Source organism: Ptychodera flava, chromosome 8 (assembly GCF_041260155.1).
Source record: "Ptychodera flava strain L36383 chromosome 8, AS_Pfla_20210202, whole genome shotgun sequence".
Lineage (NCBI taxonomy): Eukaryota > Metazoa > Hemichordata > Enteropneusta > Ptychoderidae > Ptychodera > Ptychodera flava.
The window spans coordinates 35,956,031-35,973,422 of record NC_091935.1 but is presented as its reverse complement, the minus strand read 5'-3'; the positions used below and the strand labels follow the sequence as shown (position 1 = coordinate 35,973,422).

Here is a 17,392-nt window from a genome sequence, read left to right as displayed (position 1 = left end):
TGGAGCTTTGAGTTCAAAAAGAGGTAAAAGTAAAGTCACAGTGTCGTTGCAATATCAGATGATTTACACTTCCTGTAGTAATTTAATAGGTGATGCATTATGCACATGGACCTTTAAATAGGAAGGGGATGATTTGTTTTGTTCAGTCTTTTCATTTCACTTCCCTCTATAGAATCTCAATATTACCATGGAACATTACATGTACAATCGTGTAATTATGAAAACAAAAATTAGACAGTGAAAGTGTTGCAAGACTTAAGCTGTGTAGTATTAGAATCCAACAGGTGGTTGAAGCTCAAGTCAGTCATGGAATAGAAAAATGGCAGTGAAAGTGTTGAGGAAGTTACACTATTGCATAATATGGAAATCTAACAGGTGGTTGCACAAAAATAAAAAAATCATTAAGTGTTAGATGGAGTTTGAAATGAAGAGAACACTCAATAGATGCCAAAAGTTGATAAATGATATGAGAAAGAGCATTCAGCTATGAAAACAACATGTTATGTGTTATGCTGAGAATTAGAAGACTCTTGTTGAAGCAGTTATAGTATACATCATGTGTATGTGTTGTCCTAAGAAATTTGCATGAGCAGACCATCTGGCAGGTAGGATCACAACACTATATTTGTTTGAATGAAAAATGTGATCAAGTGATGATATTTATGTTAAAATGATTAAATTGAAGGAATCCAGGAGCACATGGTAGAAATATGAGAAATTTGAGTCCTATGGCATAGAATTTGCATGGAAATTCCACATAGCAGTGAAAGTATAAGTTGCATTAGAATTTGACAAGTGGTTGCAATATTTTGTTCCAAATGATGAAGGAAAGGGGATATTTCAGGATATAATATTTTGATGGAATTTCATTGAACATAAACACTACAAAGGAATCCAACAGGTGGTTTAAATATCTAGGAGTATTTGCCATGTAAGAATATTTTGTAGAACGTACTTTTGAACATGACAGTTTGCCGTACACGTTGTCAAACTGATGAGTCATATGGTACATTAACAGAAGAGGTGATAATATTGTAACAGATGCTGGTGGGAGAACATAATCCATGACCTGAAACCAGCTCAGTTTGTAACTAATATCAAAAAGACAACCAATGTTAGTGCGTGATGACAGTGTCAAGATGGTTCTCTCACATCGACAAGGCCACTACGTGGAGTTGTCTATTGATATAACTGACTGAGAGTGTTTGCAGGGCTCAGAGTGATAGACAATGGTTCTTGTTTACCTGTGTGACCAAGGCATGGTGGTTTAAATAGGAACTCTCAAAGTGAACTTTGATTACATCTGATTTGTGTTCACAACAAATAGAGGCATTGGGCAACCCAGTCCTGGGTACATAAATACTCAGACAGGCTTTGCTGCAAAGCTCAAATGCTAGTATTCTGATTGTTGGCATATTGTCAGGAGTATGTTTCAATGGCATGTTTGTCACTGAAAATTTTGTTCACTTTTTCCGTTAAATTTACTCCCATGGACTACATACATTATGCGAGGTTTTTACAACAGTTTCAAAATCTACAGCAACTTGAAAAGAATCCTTTTGTCTCAGGAAGATGCCACAGCAGTCTGCTTTGATATGTGTTGATGTTGTATGTTTGTTGATGCCTGTAGTTGTTATGACTTGCAGTTTTTGTGTCCATTCAGTTTCCTCAGGGTAACTTCTAGGGCATTGTCACTGCTAGTTTGTCAGTGTATGTAATGACCATCCTGTCTCCCTGAGTGCTCAATGCTATATGTTGTTTATGGTGGTAATTTTCTTGGTACTTATTGATATCAAGGTCACACTGACAGTAAATGTCAGTGAAAGATGACTTTCATCAATGGGTTACAATGCTATTAGGCATTGTTTTCTGGAAAGAATGTGTGTGTTTACCTCAGCTCTACATTTTATTACATTTTTTAACGTCCTTTGACCCTTTCGCACAACTTGTCTGGAGAAATGTAAGTGTATACATAGCAGTCGGTAGAAAAGTCACATACCATTATATTTAAGATGAAACAGTGTACACGAATAATTTCCTCCTGGCTGCGTCAATAGTAAAGCGGTGGTAAAATATATTTTGAAAAAGTATGGGCACTTGTACAGTGCTTACTAACATTTGTGTGCAAGCTGTTATACTTAACAAATAATTTCCATGCGAAAGCTAATACTCTGCTGCACTATCAATATTGATCATATCCCATAGCAAACTATAGTACTCAAATACTTTTATTGGGTATCATGAAATCCCTTCACCTGGTCTTTCAGTAGTTTCATAGGTAACATGCATGCCCTTGGACGAAATGTTTGAGATCATAGTGCCAAAGTACCACACATCTGCATGTCAATTTACTGCCTTTAGTTGATACCATCCTTAAAAAAAGAGTGAGTTAGTGCTTGTCTAGAATTGCCAGCCTTGCTACTGGCATGATATTACACCTCTTCATCTTACTTACCCGCTATTCTTACAGTAGAGATTTCGTGCCTTGAGTTATTTCAGTCGACTATTTGTGATCTTTTTATTCATGGTTCTAGGTTTAAAGGTAGGTGAATGGAATGGATGGATTGCACATCATGGCAGAAGGAACCCTGGGGGAGGGGGTGGATTTCTATTTGAAGTCTTTATGACTGGTAGAACTCACATACAAATAGCAGATAAGAGATCGATTCATAGCATCCATCAAGAGATAATGATAAAACGTATTATGGTATAGTGGATTGTGTACGTGACAATGATGGGTGTACATAATGAGCCTGACATACTGATACTATGTGATAATGGATGTTGTAGCTGAGGTTTATTATATTTGTCAACAATTTTACCACATATCTACAGACTGAACTTTCAAATTATCTAGATTTCTCCCTAGTCAGATGTTCTGTTCCATAGAGATCCACTTGTTTGACTTTCAAGAGCCAACCTAAATTATTTCAATTATTTTATTTAGTGATCTTAAAGGGGTTGGTCATTTGATCTGAAAGCAAATTGACAACTTGATGACAGTTTCAATTGAAATTAAAGGACTAAACTCAATGTCAACAAGAACTAATGCAAGAACCAGGCATTGAGGACTGCCCCTTTAAGTCCATTTCTTTGGCTTGGAGGAGCTTATTTCTAAGACTACTTGACGTTTTTTGAGTTCAGGAACTGTGTTGTACCTGAAGTAGTACAAGAAGGTTCCATCAGACATAAAATTTGCACATTGAAAAAATTGAATGTGTTACGTATGGATGTGTGTTTAATTTTGTGAATAGGGAACATTTAAGATGAGGTACAGCTGTACGTGACAGAACTTTTGTTGTGAGCTTCACATAGTTGCACTGAGGACTGCAGTTACCTGGAGCAGTGGAAATGATGAGGGTTTCTTGTTACGTGTACTTGTCAATTCAGTGATGAAAACATGCCCTATACGTGATCATATAATGGGAAACTTCCAACAAATTAAAGTTAATTAACTGTCTACCAATTGTGTGAAATTGAGTGAAATGTTACGCACATTTTTTCTCCTAATTCACATGTGCAGTGTCCATGTGCATATTGCATATTAAATTATATTGTAAAAGAAGTAAGCGATAACCCAAATGCTAGAGCAGTGGAAAACTCTTATGTTGTGTGCATTTGCATGTTTAGTTTGCAACATTTTATATGTTGAGATTTTCTATATGTGTATATTCATGGGACAGGACCATACAAGCAATGATTGCAAAGATATAAATCATATGTATGACACCAGCTGTTAAAATATTTGTCATGCGGACTGCTATGCCCCTACAGCTACAGCCTGTGTGCGATGTGTGTCAGTTTTTGTATATGAAATATGGCCGTGTCTTGTTGTGATTGCAGTGGCACAAGGAAATGCTCTCACACCTCCACTTCTGCAGATATTTTACAAACAGCACACATGAGCTGCCGCAAAAATGCATGCATGTTCAATGATGTCAGACCAAGAAAACTAAGTAAAAAGTTTATCCATTGTAGTATATGCTGCACATATCCTTTGCTTTATGTTGGTCAGAATTATTAAGTTAGCCCAGTTAAAGTAACAGGATGATAAAAATATCAGCTTATAAAGATTGAGGAATTGGATGTTGCTTGTTGTCATGGTGACATTTTAGGCTATTTGTCAGGTTGTCATGGTGAAGTGTTAGTGCGCAAACTCATTGAATTAATAGGATTTACTCCGGCCACATTATCAGATTAAGTTCAATACTATCTCAGTGTGTTTGACCATAGTTTACAAAGAACATCTAGGAGACAGTAACAGCAAATATTGCAACCATGGCACCGTTTAAGATGACACCGAGTGGTTGTGATACAACACTGTTTACATTATCAACAGCACATTGTCCAACCATCTCAGTGGTGGATGTTGTTGTGAACTTAAATCGAACAATGCATTGTGTGTAAGCTTGTTAGCTGAATTTCTACAGACAAGGTTTAGGTTTGTGCACAGAGGGTGCTGGTTGAGTTAAAAGTGAAAGAAAAGTTTTGAAAATAACTACTCACAGACAAATGAAATGAATTGAAGCCATTGAAATAATGACTTTGCACTTTTGGATGGTAGAGAGTAAAGGTGCTTGCTGAACACAGTGGGCTGTATTCTGTAAGAGTGACTTGAATTAAATAGTACATGGACCGAAGATAACAAATGTCAGACCTGCTAGTTTTTGTTCACCACAAAATTAATGTCAGACGTCCTGTATATTGTTCCATTGCCTAGTCTCATAGGCGCAGTCTGGTCTTGTTGTGAATGAACAGCTAACTCTCAAAAGCCCAAGAGACATGATGTCAAATACAACCAAGGCTGTCTTTTGAAATATCTTTGTGTTTTTTCCAGTTGTCTTGGGCGTTATGGGACAGATTTCTCTGAGTGATAACCTATGTAAAGTTTACCCTGACAATTGAGTCAGAGGGGATTCTAATCCATACCACTGTGTCTGTTGTTTGGTTACTGAAAGTCCACACCTTAGCAGTACAATGTGTAAATGGCTTTGTCCTGTAAAGAAGTGCTTTCACCGACTGGTTTTAAAGACTTGTGCTCCACTCATGTCAAAGAAGTATGCTATCACTAATAACACCCAGGATAGGATTAATTTAGTTCCCTCGGTGCTTGGATGTGAAAGAATGTTTTGAGCCATTGCTTGCCATTGGCATTGAAGTAAAGTCTTTATAGACTTTTGGTTTGAGTGTTTACTGTCATTTGAGAAGGGCATCCCGGAATGTACTTCCTCATTTTCATTTGACTCTTATTTCTCATCATTTGGAACCACGGCTCAAACCTGATTGATTCATGCAATTTAAATTTGAATTATGTGATAACCTGGCAAAGTTTGCCTGTATATCTCAGGTATATGAGACTCTGAAATATAATTTGGAAAATCACCATGCCAGTTTTCTTGTCTTTTTGGAAGATTCAAGTTAAATTTAATAATTTATGTTAAAGACAATAAATCTTTGGGCCAAAACCGTGATATCTTATCCAGGAATGCAGTGTACCGGTAGTACCTTTATCAGGCCCAAATCAGAGAGTGTGTTTTAAGATCATAATAAGGTAAAGGTGTAACCATCACTTGCATGTGGTATATGTACATCAAGAAAAGTTTATTTTAGGCAGTTTACATTGGTAGAAACAACATTATCATTGGAAACTCTTTGTTGAATATTTATTTCCAAGAAAGTACCCTGTTAAACAACTTTATTTACACAAACAAAATAAAAACAACTAGGATGGAACCTGAAAATCTACATACGGAAGTTGCAACAACACCTTCTATAGATTACATGTCACGTGAACAGTGAGTAAAGTGCATCGACTGTGATCGCTAAATTCATTGGAAATCACTCTGGAGTATGTTGACCATATCTTTGCCAGTTTTGTTGACCCATTGTCTTGTGTGCCCTTGAAGGTAGATTACTAATTTGCTATCTTGATTTAATTCCCATTATAAAGACAATCACTTCTTTACAAATATGATTACTAACCAAAATCATGAATAGGTAAACTTTTCATCATCTGGACAGATATGCTATCTCATACTATGAATGCTTTGAGAAAGACATCCATGTATACATGTACACAACACAAATCAAAGATATCAGACGTTACATTATGAAATCAAAACAATAAGCCTGCCACCGATAGCATTTTTGTCTGCTGGTGGTGTAAATATTAAAATAAACTGTCCAGGTTCAGATCAGAGGTGTGATTTGAAGTTGCAAAACACAACTTTTCAAGGTGGAATTCTTCTCAGATGGACAGGAAAATACTGTCAAATCAAATTATACTGGTTGTATTATAGCCGAGTTTATGTATGTGAAAATTCAAGATAAATTATAGATACTATGATGAAATATTTTAAGATCTGTGTATTGTGGTTGTAAGTGCATTTTGTCTATTTTGGCTGTTAAAACTTGATGGCTATGAGCCACTTACAAAATGCTGACGATGTACATTTGCAGTTAACAATTCATGTTCTGTAATATTGCACAAAATGAACCAAAAATGGTAATCAAGGAACACATGCTGTATTGGTTTTTATTATGACATTTATAATTGAATCTTGTAAACTATAATCACCCTCTATTTGGTCTAGCAGCTAGCTGTCTGCATGTTTGGTATGATAACCCAAAACTTACTGTAGTACGCAATTAATAACACATAGACCTTTGCTCAAACTTCCAGTTTGAAAACTTTAAATGAGTCCCATCCTGAATCAGGAATAAAAATCAGGGGGCACATTTCAAAATTTGGTACAAGGGAAACAAATCACGCAACATTCACAAATATTTGAAATTCAAAATGGCTACCATCCCTGTGTTAACTTTATGGGAAAGAATTAATTTTTGATTTTCGCAGAACTACCGTAAGACAGATGAAAATTGTTCTTGCTTCATGAGCTTTAAAAAAGGCTCCAACAAGTGGTAGCCCAGAAAAATATTGTACAAATTTGAAAGTCCAGATATCTGTCCCCAAGGTGCATGCTACTTCAAGTTTCCAGTTATTATACCAAAACTTAAAAGAGGTACTTGACAACTGTTTCTTTGGCTTAAATCTTTGAGGTTGTCGTTGAGATAATCTGATTAATGCAAATCAACAGCTCATCACTCGTAATTTTTTTCAAATTTTTGGTGCATGGCATCGCCATTCCCAATGAAACAAACATAGTAACATTTATCTTGTCTACCACATTGCAGATAAGCAGCCTGGATGGATTATCCAGGTTTGTTGCACTAGGGTCACTGATACTCTCCAACAATGGCCTGGGCTGGAAAGAGCTCATGAAGATACGACACATGCACATCTTACATCTGAGTCTGCATGGGAACTCCAAACTAGAAAAAGATCCATACTGTAAGTATATGCAAAATTACAAAACTTGCATGTAGGAGAAAATTTTTCTGAAAGTAGTGCTTGACACTGTCACCACTGCAGAAAAAGTGCCTTTACAGTCTCTCCAATATTGAAAGGACTTCCACCACACAAACGTTAGCGCATGATGCTGATTATATGTACATGTCATATTCACATACTTGAAGCTACATGTACACAAGTCTGTAGTGAGAACAGAAAAACATGTTTCCCTTGGTGAGGTCCTGGGTGATGAAATCACTCAACTTTCATATCCTCACAGAGTTCAAATGCTGATTGATAAAATGGAAGAGAAATATTCATAAGTACCATGTTATTCATTGCTTATGCTTAATCCAAGATTGAAATTGATCTTTTTCAAATTTTTATGTTTTCCTGTTGGATTTTAGTCAGGTCATTACCAGAAACAAAAAAATAGAAATCCATAACTTTTGACATTGTCTAGAATATTACAATGAGTTTTACAGACTTTTTATGCCCAAAGTTTAATAATAAAAAATGGTTTCAGTTACATGTACACAATTTGTCTCACTGAACTGAACTCACAGCTAGATACCAGTATACCCACAGCAAATAGTAAAAAATTAATGTAATAAAATTGTTTGAACTTCTAGTAACATTGTGATGATCTAAAGGGTCATTGTTGGTGTGGTAAATGTCAAAAGACCAAATAATAATGAGAACTATGAATTCAGCTAAGTAGTAAATGATTTACATGAACCATAATTTATGATTGAGACCAGCTGTCACCTACTTTAATATTTATTCAGTATTTTGAAAACTATGTAACAGATTTTTAACAGAGCTAAAACAAGCGGTCCTCATACAGGCTGTTCCATTTCAAACACAAATAAGTTTTGTATTTTTATTTGAAAACGAGCAAATTTCCATGAGCTGCTGTACTTTTGTCCATTCAAGTAAGGGTCATAGGTCGTGACCAGCGGCTATGAAATATGACCATGTGTCTGTCTGTTGATAGAAAATAAACAGTGTTTACCCGATGATACCATGTTAGACAATACATGTAGTCAGCAAGTTTAACCCCCAGTATGACAAGCCAAAATCAAACCAATAAATCTATTAGTGTGAACAAGGTAGTGTCCCATTTCCTTTGGGATACCTGTGAACAAGGTAGTGTCCCATTTCCTTTGGGATACCTGAACCATTGTAGCTTTGAAATGGCATGGATTCTGCATGCAGTGTCTGTGTACCAGTGTGTTTTCTCTGACTGTGGCTATTGTTACTTGTAAGTTGTCAAGGGCACAACAATAGAAGTGGCTTATATTCAATACAAGAATAAACACTGACCTAGACCTGCTGCTTGAACAGTGTTGTAACAGGGCCATGCATACCCTTACTTTGTACTTTTTCAGACTTTACCCATGCAGTCAAGAGAAAAAATTCTGTTCACGTCCTAGAATACTAAACTCAATCTGTGAGATATATGTAATGTTACCATAGGTGATTAGAAGTGATAGAGAACAACATTATACAAAAGCCTGCTACAATGAAAATTTATCACAGCACTAAATTTTAAGAGAGGTTACTAGATGTGGGAGGTACAGTGTGACAATGAAAGTCTGGCGAGGACATCGCCAAGACGTTTCCTTATTTAAAAAATCTTGTGATTTAATGGTGCCACAAAACATACCAGATGCTACATGTATGAACGTTATGGAAGACCCATCCAAAAAAAAATATTACAATATTATTGTAAATGCTTGGTACAACTACTTAGGACAGAGTTGTAATTGCAATTTTTGTTGACTTGATATAAACTTTCTTTTGAGTTTAAATTGCTTTGAACAGGAAATGATTCCAACATTGGATAATAGAACATTGTAATCTTGAATTAGTATTGGTCCGACTAAATAGTTACAGTATTTTTCTCCAAATATACGATTCATCCCAACATTGTATAACTAATAGAGCACTATTATTAAAATATGCAGGGGCATTTAATGTGGAATTTCTCAGTACTTCAAATACTTATTCTCAGCACAATTCTACTTAGTCTTTGTCTGTTATATGATAAACTCCATTATAAAGGTATAATGGGATACAGCTTACAGTACAGACAGACATTCCTAAGTTGTTTTGCTATTAGGTGTATAGGGACCTATCCTTCCACAGTGTAGCCAGGAGCCGGTAATTCCGAGCATTTACTCTCCTTTTACTGTTGAATGCAATCACAAAAGAGGCCATCATTCAGTTCTGATTGTCCGTCGGCAAACCAGCGGCAAACCAATATTGAAGATAATAGGCTCTATTACTCAGCCCTGATCAGAGAGCAGACATAAAGTGCTGAAGTGTCAGCGCCAAAGATTTTAGGAGAAGTTTTGAGTGTCTCCTTACTCAGTGAACTGGCAAATGAGGTCATTACATTGTTCAAGAACAAAAATGTGACAAAAAGAGAAGGGTATAATTTTCTACTGCCATGGAAGCCAAAATACAAAGTCACTTACTCATAATTGACTGTTAGAGGTGTATGTTTCTGAAATCAAGTGTAATTATGCACAAGCTTGTACAGCCTTGTTATAAGCCATAGAACTTTGAATGCGTGTATTGTCTAGCAGTTCAAAGAGTAAGATAGTGCCAGGTAAATCGATCATATGCTGACCTGTACAGCTTTAATACTTTTGCTGTTCCAAGATCAGTCAGCTCACATTGCCAAATTTTGCATGTCAGACTTGCACCTTAACCATGAATTCTCTGATGTATGCAAATTGAAATGGACCATGAAATTAAAACAAAAACCAGTCTTTAAGGGTATTTGTTGCCACGGGGCAAATTATACTTGTCGAGTCCTGTTGCTGCTTCTAAAACGACTGTTTGACTTATCTTGTCCCTGTGTTTCTGTATGTCACATACGTAGATGTCCTCTTTCAGTGATACAGGATAGTATGTTTTTGACACTGTAGGGATATAATGTTATTGGTCAGTGATGTTGTTTGAAAATATCATTTAATGTATATGTAAGTTCAGTTATGTCATATAAGAATAAGTAGTTTTTGTCATTGTTATCAACCACCTTTGACCTACACAAAGTACAGCACTCCTGAAGAATTCCCTTACGGTAGATATTGGTGCTTGTCTGACGGTACCTGCTGTAGAGTCTGAGAATAAATGAAAACATAAACCACAGCCTAAGTCTTGCACAAAATACTACACTCTATCACTGACAGTTTGTGTGTTACTTTCACAGATCGGATACATGTTATTGACTGTCTTCCAAATGTGTGGATGTTGGATGGCAGAATTATCACAAGTAAGTGAACGTTAACTGAATGAAACAATAAGTTCTTGCACTGAAGTGATAAGATTGCATACTTCCTGGCATTATCATGTATATTGAGGTGATGTTGTGTGTGGATCAGTTAGAATCAATACCATATCCAGTGTAGTGGTATTTTGTTTTATCCAGGGTTTGCTGTAGGAAAGTTTTTATCTGGATATATATATGACTAATATGATAAGTTGGCACTTCTGATAAGTAATTACTACTGATAGGAATCGTACCAGATGAAATTAACTCATAAAAACAAATGTTTTTGTTTCATACAATTTTCTTGTATGCAAATTCATTAGATTTGTCAAGGTGTAGGATTTATTAATTTTAGAAGTCACTTACTGCTTTATATATGTACAGTACTGTTCTAAACCACAAAATACAAGTTTTTGTCTATCTTGGTTTGCACCTAACTGAAATTTTGTGTAGCAGAATGTTGTTTTGTAAATCTCTGTGATGTCAATTTAAGTGTATGTGTATCTATGATTGTGTATCATTGTATCATTTATTTTCTTCATAGCTGCTGAGAGACTCCAGGTTGAACATTTCTTCCAAGATTCTGCACTTACAGATCATCCAGTGGTGAGTTTCTGAATGAATTTTTCATAATTCTGTTTTGTCATAGCAATGATACAATCTGAAGCACCAATGTGGAAAAATATTTAAACAGCTGCCCTGTTCTCAGTTCCCTCTGTCAAATATGCTTTGTGGAACCATGTAGTTTGTAAAAATATACATTACATAGTTTTATAAACATGGGAGGTGATCCTGCCAGCAATGATTTACTTCAGAACCTAATCAGATTATCTTGTTTTATTTTTACAGAGACACAAATTTTCAAAGGAGCACTTTGTCCCATCTTGTATGAAGAAAATCGAAGTCAATGGAATATTTGGTGAAAAGGTAAGCTTGTAGATCCATAGAAACCATCTAAGTCACCTTTCTTTCCCCCTAAAATGGTCTTCTTTACATAAGTTTTGTAGTTACACCACTTCAGAATTCTTTTGTTTGATTCTTTTGAATGTAGGAAAAAGCTCTGTTCAATTGCATAATAATGCCTCAAGTGTGCTTTGGTGTAATTGTTTGTTGTAGATGAGAACAACGGTATTGTGTTTAAATGTCTTTTGGTGTTCTGTGTCAATGGATGTAAAGCGACACTGCATTGGTGGTTCAATACCCTCTCTTCACAATTGTGGGTTTGCGTAGGATGGCAGATGATATATAGGCCTATAACCCAGCTTTATCACTTCAACCACAAACTTTTAGGAATTACTATAACTTCAATGACCAAGCTGTTTATTTGTTTAAGGGTAGGGTTTTGCCATATCTATACAGGCTGAAATTTGTACTGGTGTCAGCTTGAAAGATGATGTCAATTCATATTCAGTTTTCTAGATGATGACGACACTGGTTTTATACAAATGTTTATAAATACTGTGACATAAAGTGTACTCAAGTAGTTCATAACTGCATCCTTGTGAAAACAAAAGAATTCAAGATTTTTGTGGGAGGGCACTGTTTATAGCAATAAAAATTTTCGTGTCTATATTGTAATCATGAAGATTTGCAATTGTCTACATGTAGAAACACAGAACTGAAGGCTATTTATTTCAGATTTCAAAGTTTTTACAAAACAGATCTACATTGTAATGAAAAATACATAATTATTTGAAAGTGGAGTAATACCAGTTACATACCAGCAAAGTTATGTAGGAGATCAACAGGTGGTTTGAATAGAATGTCTGTAGAAGTTGTTGTAGGTCAGGTATAGTGTTACTGTCATTCCATCCATAAATTGTTGGTGTGTATACATCTCTGAAAAACAAGCAGGAAATGCCACTCAGTGAGGTTTTCCGTTTTGAAGTGTCGGATTACAGTGGTCACATGCCATGGCTTTGTTTAGCACCCATCTTATTTCATTGTCATCAACACCGGTTACATAGAGCAATAGGGTTACAGTGTGTCCAATTCTTGTCATTCAATATGCATGCATGAATGTTCCATGTAAAATGAAGATTTGGTAAACTTTCCCCTCAACAATTCTGCAAAGTACTTGAAGAGCCAAGTAGCAAAGACCATATACAAACTGACACTTTTCTGACAAAAGACTTGATTTTGGATAAGCAAAAGAGTTTTGGAAATATCAATGCTGTGGTGTTAGTTTCAAGAAACACTCAAATTTTACTCTCTTTTCTTTATCCGTTGTGTTTTCAGACAACACATTTGTTGACCACTTTTCCGATACATGGTGCTAAGAATATAGAGACAGACCACAGAAGACTCAAGTACCTAGCTTACAATTTACAACGAGACCTGATGCTAGAATTACAGTACAAGAAAGTGTAAGTAACATGAATGGAAAAGCCTGGCCTTGTATCCCTTCTTTAATCTACCACAGCCTAAAATTCTCAAACTCCTCAAACTTCACCGTAAGGAAGTATGCACCTCAAAAGTGAAAGACCTTTTGCTCAAACTTTCCTTATGAACTTTCAACCATTCTCTCACCAATTCAAGAATAAAATCAGAGGTCACCAAGTACCGGAGAAACAAATTATTGTACATTTACTGATACTTGAAATTCAAAATGGCCACCATCCCTGTGTTAACTCTATGGAGAAAAATGAAATTTTCGAATCTTGAAACGCTAACATGATGAAATTTTTTCTCACTCCAAGAAGTAAATGTATCACAGAAAGCACTGGAAAATTTTAATCTGAATATTTGTCCCAGAGGTGCATTCTACCTCAATAACTATGTATTAACTTCCTGCTGTTGTTGGGTTTGATATCTAACCATTTTGATTTATACCATATTACTTTTGCATGTTAGCATGGCATAACCACGAGAAATGAACACTTCAAATTGACATTTCAAGATTTATTCAATTCCAGTTTCTGGATCTACTTGTGCTTTTTTGCAGGCGGATAAGGATTTGCTTAAAAACACTTGAACCAATCACACACAAAAAGTTACCTTTTGAAGTCATAGCCATGCAAGTTTTGTTGCCCAGGACAAACTCTTGTTTCTTCACAGAAAAGCAAGGAGAATTATTTCATTTCATTTTTAGTTTAATGAGCTTACAATATTTTTTACTTTTTCACCCTGTATCCTCCAATAATGAGAATATAAATGTTTACTTTATTTGTTTTACAACTATCAATAGCTGACAGCCTGGTTTCAACATTGATATTTTTTGAGTTTACATGTGACTTTCTTAATATCAAATATTGACTGGTTTTTTTTTTCTCAGACATCCTAGTATGTCATTGCCAGACACTTTCATAGAGGACCTCATAGATGCCAGGCCAGCTGAGAGGGAACGATGCAATATGCTGTTGCTACTTTTAGTGGCTTCACTGGAATTTTCCATACCTAGCTTTCTAATGAATGAAACTTTAGAGACTGCGAAACTTAGTTTACTTGGGTGAGTACAATTGACACCCATGCTTTCCCAGATTTTCAATGAACTTGTTGTTTGGATAAGTTCATGTGCTAGTTCAGTCGAATACTGACTAAAAGGATAGCTGTAGGGTTTCATTGAAAATTCTGGTATTTTCTTTCCCTGCCCGTGATGTATTTAATTTTTGGTTGCAACAACATAGCTAATATCACACAGAGGAAAATGGCTGATAGAATGACTTGTGAAAACAATGCTGTGAATGAGATGGATTACCTCAATATAAAACAATGTTCATGAGTTGAGGAAAGCATGTTGATGAGCTTACGGACCTGATGAAAAAAAAATTTTCACATAGCTGAAAGCAATGTGTGCTACCAGTATGGGCATACCTTTCAAAGTTTACATCAATACGGTATTTGCATTTACTGACACTGTTACAGTGCAGAGTTCTGGTCACTACCAAAACTCTAATACACATCTGCATTATCTGCCATAATCACCACCAAGCTACAAATACAAAATACTACATCCCCACCAAGCTACAAATACAATAGTTTAAGTTCCTGTTTCATGTATTATCTTTTTGTGTGTGTGAACGAAAGTGGTGATTGCATTTGTCTGATTTTGTACTTTCACAGTTATGTACAGTGTATAGATTTATTTTTATTGCCAAGACAAGAAAGATGCCAAGTTGTATCTGTTCTTCTAAGTGCTGTCAAGGTTGACAGAGATGAAAAAGAGGTAAGGTTGGCTAGAGGGTAGTATAGTCTTCCTATTGTGTGAAAGTTGCTTATAAATGTGATTAATCCTTAGACATCGATCAAACATGGGATAAGCTTGGCAGAGCTAGTCAAGGTCATTGAACAAGATGTACTACACTGCACCAGTGAAATATATGTCAGTAGCAATTCCTGTATCTGAAGAAAACAATCTCGCCCTATGTAATTCTATCGTTAATACTTGTAGAAAATGTTGAAATCATTTCAGTCTGTTGGTGTGCAATAAGATGAGATTGAACAATACGGGGTGTGAACAGTTTTGAGGACATTGACAATTGATGTTAAAACTGTAAAAAGAGACGTTAAAATTATTTATGCTACATTTTAAAAGATCATACCAGCTTGGGTGATTTCTTTTGGTCATGACATAATTTGTTGGTGTAATAATTTCTCTCCATAGTGAAAACTGTAATCTTGGAATACTGTAAGAATTCTTGAACTTTACTTGCTCAGCTGAACACTTGATGAATAACTGGTAGTATTGGTACTCCATCATGCAAAAGTTATAATTGAAATATTACTGGATAATTGTACCACGGAATACCTGTGCAAGTGTGTGATTCTGGAGTGTGAAAGCCTTTGGGAAAACTAACTATAAAAATATTTACAAACAAGACAGCAAGCATTCCAGATAGCTTTCTGCATTGCTAGTTCCGTGCCGTTACTGATGAAATGATGATAGTAATGAAATAATCCATTTTCTTTTCCTTGCACAGGATGGTGGTCTCTATGATAGACTCTACCTGTGTCTCTATTACACGGTGGCAGAGCTCAACAAGAAACAACAGAAGGACTCATCCTCATCTTCTATGCAAGTCAAGAAAATTGTTGTCCATCCAATGTAAGTACCACATACATGTACCATAGATATCCGTGTTTTTTACAGGCCCTTTTTAAGGCAGTAATGCACCATGAAAGTGAAGGACTTAAAATTTTGCTCAAACTTTCCTTAATCTAACTTTCAACCATTGTCTTACCGAATCAAGAATAAAAATCAGGGGTCACTGTGCAATGTTTGCAGCTAGTGAAAGAAATTACCCCATGACATTTACCAATATTTGAATTTCAAAATGTGTTAACTTCATTGGGAAAAATGAAATTTTCAATTTTTGAAAAACTATGAGGTTGAAAATTTTTACTACTCCAAGCACTTTAAAATAAGCCCCCACTTGTGATAGATCAGAAAAGAATTGTAAAATTTGAGAGTCTGAATATCTGTCCCTAGGCTCTTTCCACCTTGTCAGGCTCTATACAGACTTTGTAGGTTGTCTTGTATTGAATACTCATCAACACACTCATTTTGTCTTGCAAACTTTGTTGTACGATCCATGAAAAAATTAGTTTAACCTTTTCACCACCCATGGTTTGGCCCAAACTGATTGTTATCAATGGTAAATGTGGACCTATATACAGGGAATTGGGGTGAACAGGTTTTGAATTAGGGACTGTATCTGCAGCTTCTGATTTTCAGTCAGTTATTTGACATATCATCAACAGTTTTGCGGTAAGTCGTGGTTGGTTCCGGACAGCATGTTGAAATGCAAAGTATTTGAACTGGAAATGTAATATATCGATAACGAACAAGTACAGTTATGGTTCACAGCTAATCCATGTCTTGACTTGAAAATATGACAAAGTTTGCTGAGTATTATAGTGACTGCCCTCTGTAAACGTTGATATATCTGATCAGATTTTCTCATTTTGTTTTGTTTTCACTTTGTCTTTTCACCACCAGATACAAGGAGTACAAGTGTCTTCTAGCAGCTGAAGTGATCCAATTAATGTGTATAGTACCAGCTTTCTTTGAGTATATTGAGAAAGACAAAGGTGTCATCAGTCTTCTCATCACTGCTACCGGAGACAGTACTGTCATCGATAGGATTTTAGACAGTGTGGAAAGGATGAGAAGGAATGGGGTAAGAGCCTGGTGAAATATTTCAATGATACCTGTCTCGGGTGATCCCTGCATAAACCAGACACCCAATCCCTGTCTATTGTGTACTCATTTTGTTATGTCCTGCTGCTTAGAGATATCGCTGATATACGACTATGAAAAGGACAATGTAGTCTTGCAAAGATGTAGTTGCAAAGTTGTTGAGAATAATTTCCTGCACACCTTATGGATATACGTAATCACGAAATGTACCGGTACATCACACCTGCCTAGGTTATTGCTGTAACTTTCTGCAGCCGAGACATTATTTTTCATCTAACATTATTTTTCATCACTAAAATATGACGTCTCGATACAAGATGGTTAACTACCGTCATCACAATTTTCAGAAAATGAGGATTGAAGAACAATATTACACATAGATCAACTAGTAAAGTTTCAAGAGACTTTATTTGTGTACATGTTTGTATGTGTTGTTATTTACTTCTATTCTAATAATTCTGTTTTCACCCTTAGTCTGATGTTAGGAGGATATATGAAGACATTGCTGAAATGATTTTAGACTTCATCCAACAAAATGCCAAGAATGTCTTGAATCGACAGATAACTCCACGCAGCCAATCAAAATTCGTACTAGCTGTAAGTACTGTACATACAAAAT

General features: G+C 35.8%; 1 protein-coding gene across 1 annotated transcript in view; it reads left to right on the top strand.

Annotated features, from left to right (window-relative positions):
• Positions 1 to 17,392, top strand: part of LOC139139195 (uncharacterized) — a 45,024-nt gene that overhangs the window by 14,872 nt on the left and 12,760 nt on the right. The window contains exons 4-13 of the mRNA XM_070708020.1: positions 7,195 to 7,351; positions 10,575 to 10,637; positions 11,179 to 11,240; positions 11,484 to 11,561; positions 12,873 to 13,000; positions 13,909 to 14,082; positions 14,697 to 14,799; positions 15,554 to 15,678; positions 16,573 to 16,753; positions 17,248 to 17,370. Coding sequence (XP_070564121.1) covers positions 7,195 to 7,351; positions 10,575 to 10,637; positions 11,179 to 11,240; positions 11,484 to 11,561; positions 12,873 to 13,000; positions 13,909 to 14,082; positions 14,697 to 14,799; positions 15,554 to 15,678; positions 16,573 to 16,753; positions 17,248 to 17,370 — 1,194 coding nt within the window. The remainder of the gene's footprint in view (positions 1 to 7,194; positions 7,352 to 10,574; positions 10,638 to 11,178; positions 11,241 to 11,483; positions 11,562 to 12,872; positions 13,001 to 13,908; positions 14,083 to 14,696; positions 14,800 to 15,553; positions 15,679 to 16,572; positions 16,754 to 17,247; positions 17,371 to 17,392) is intronic.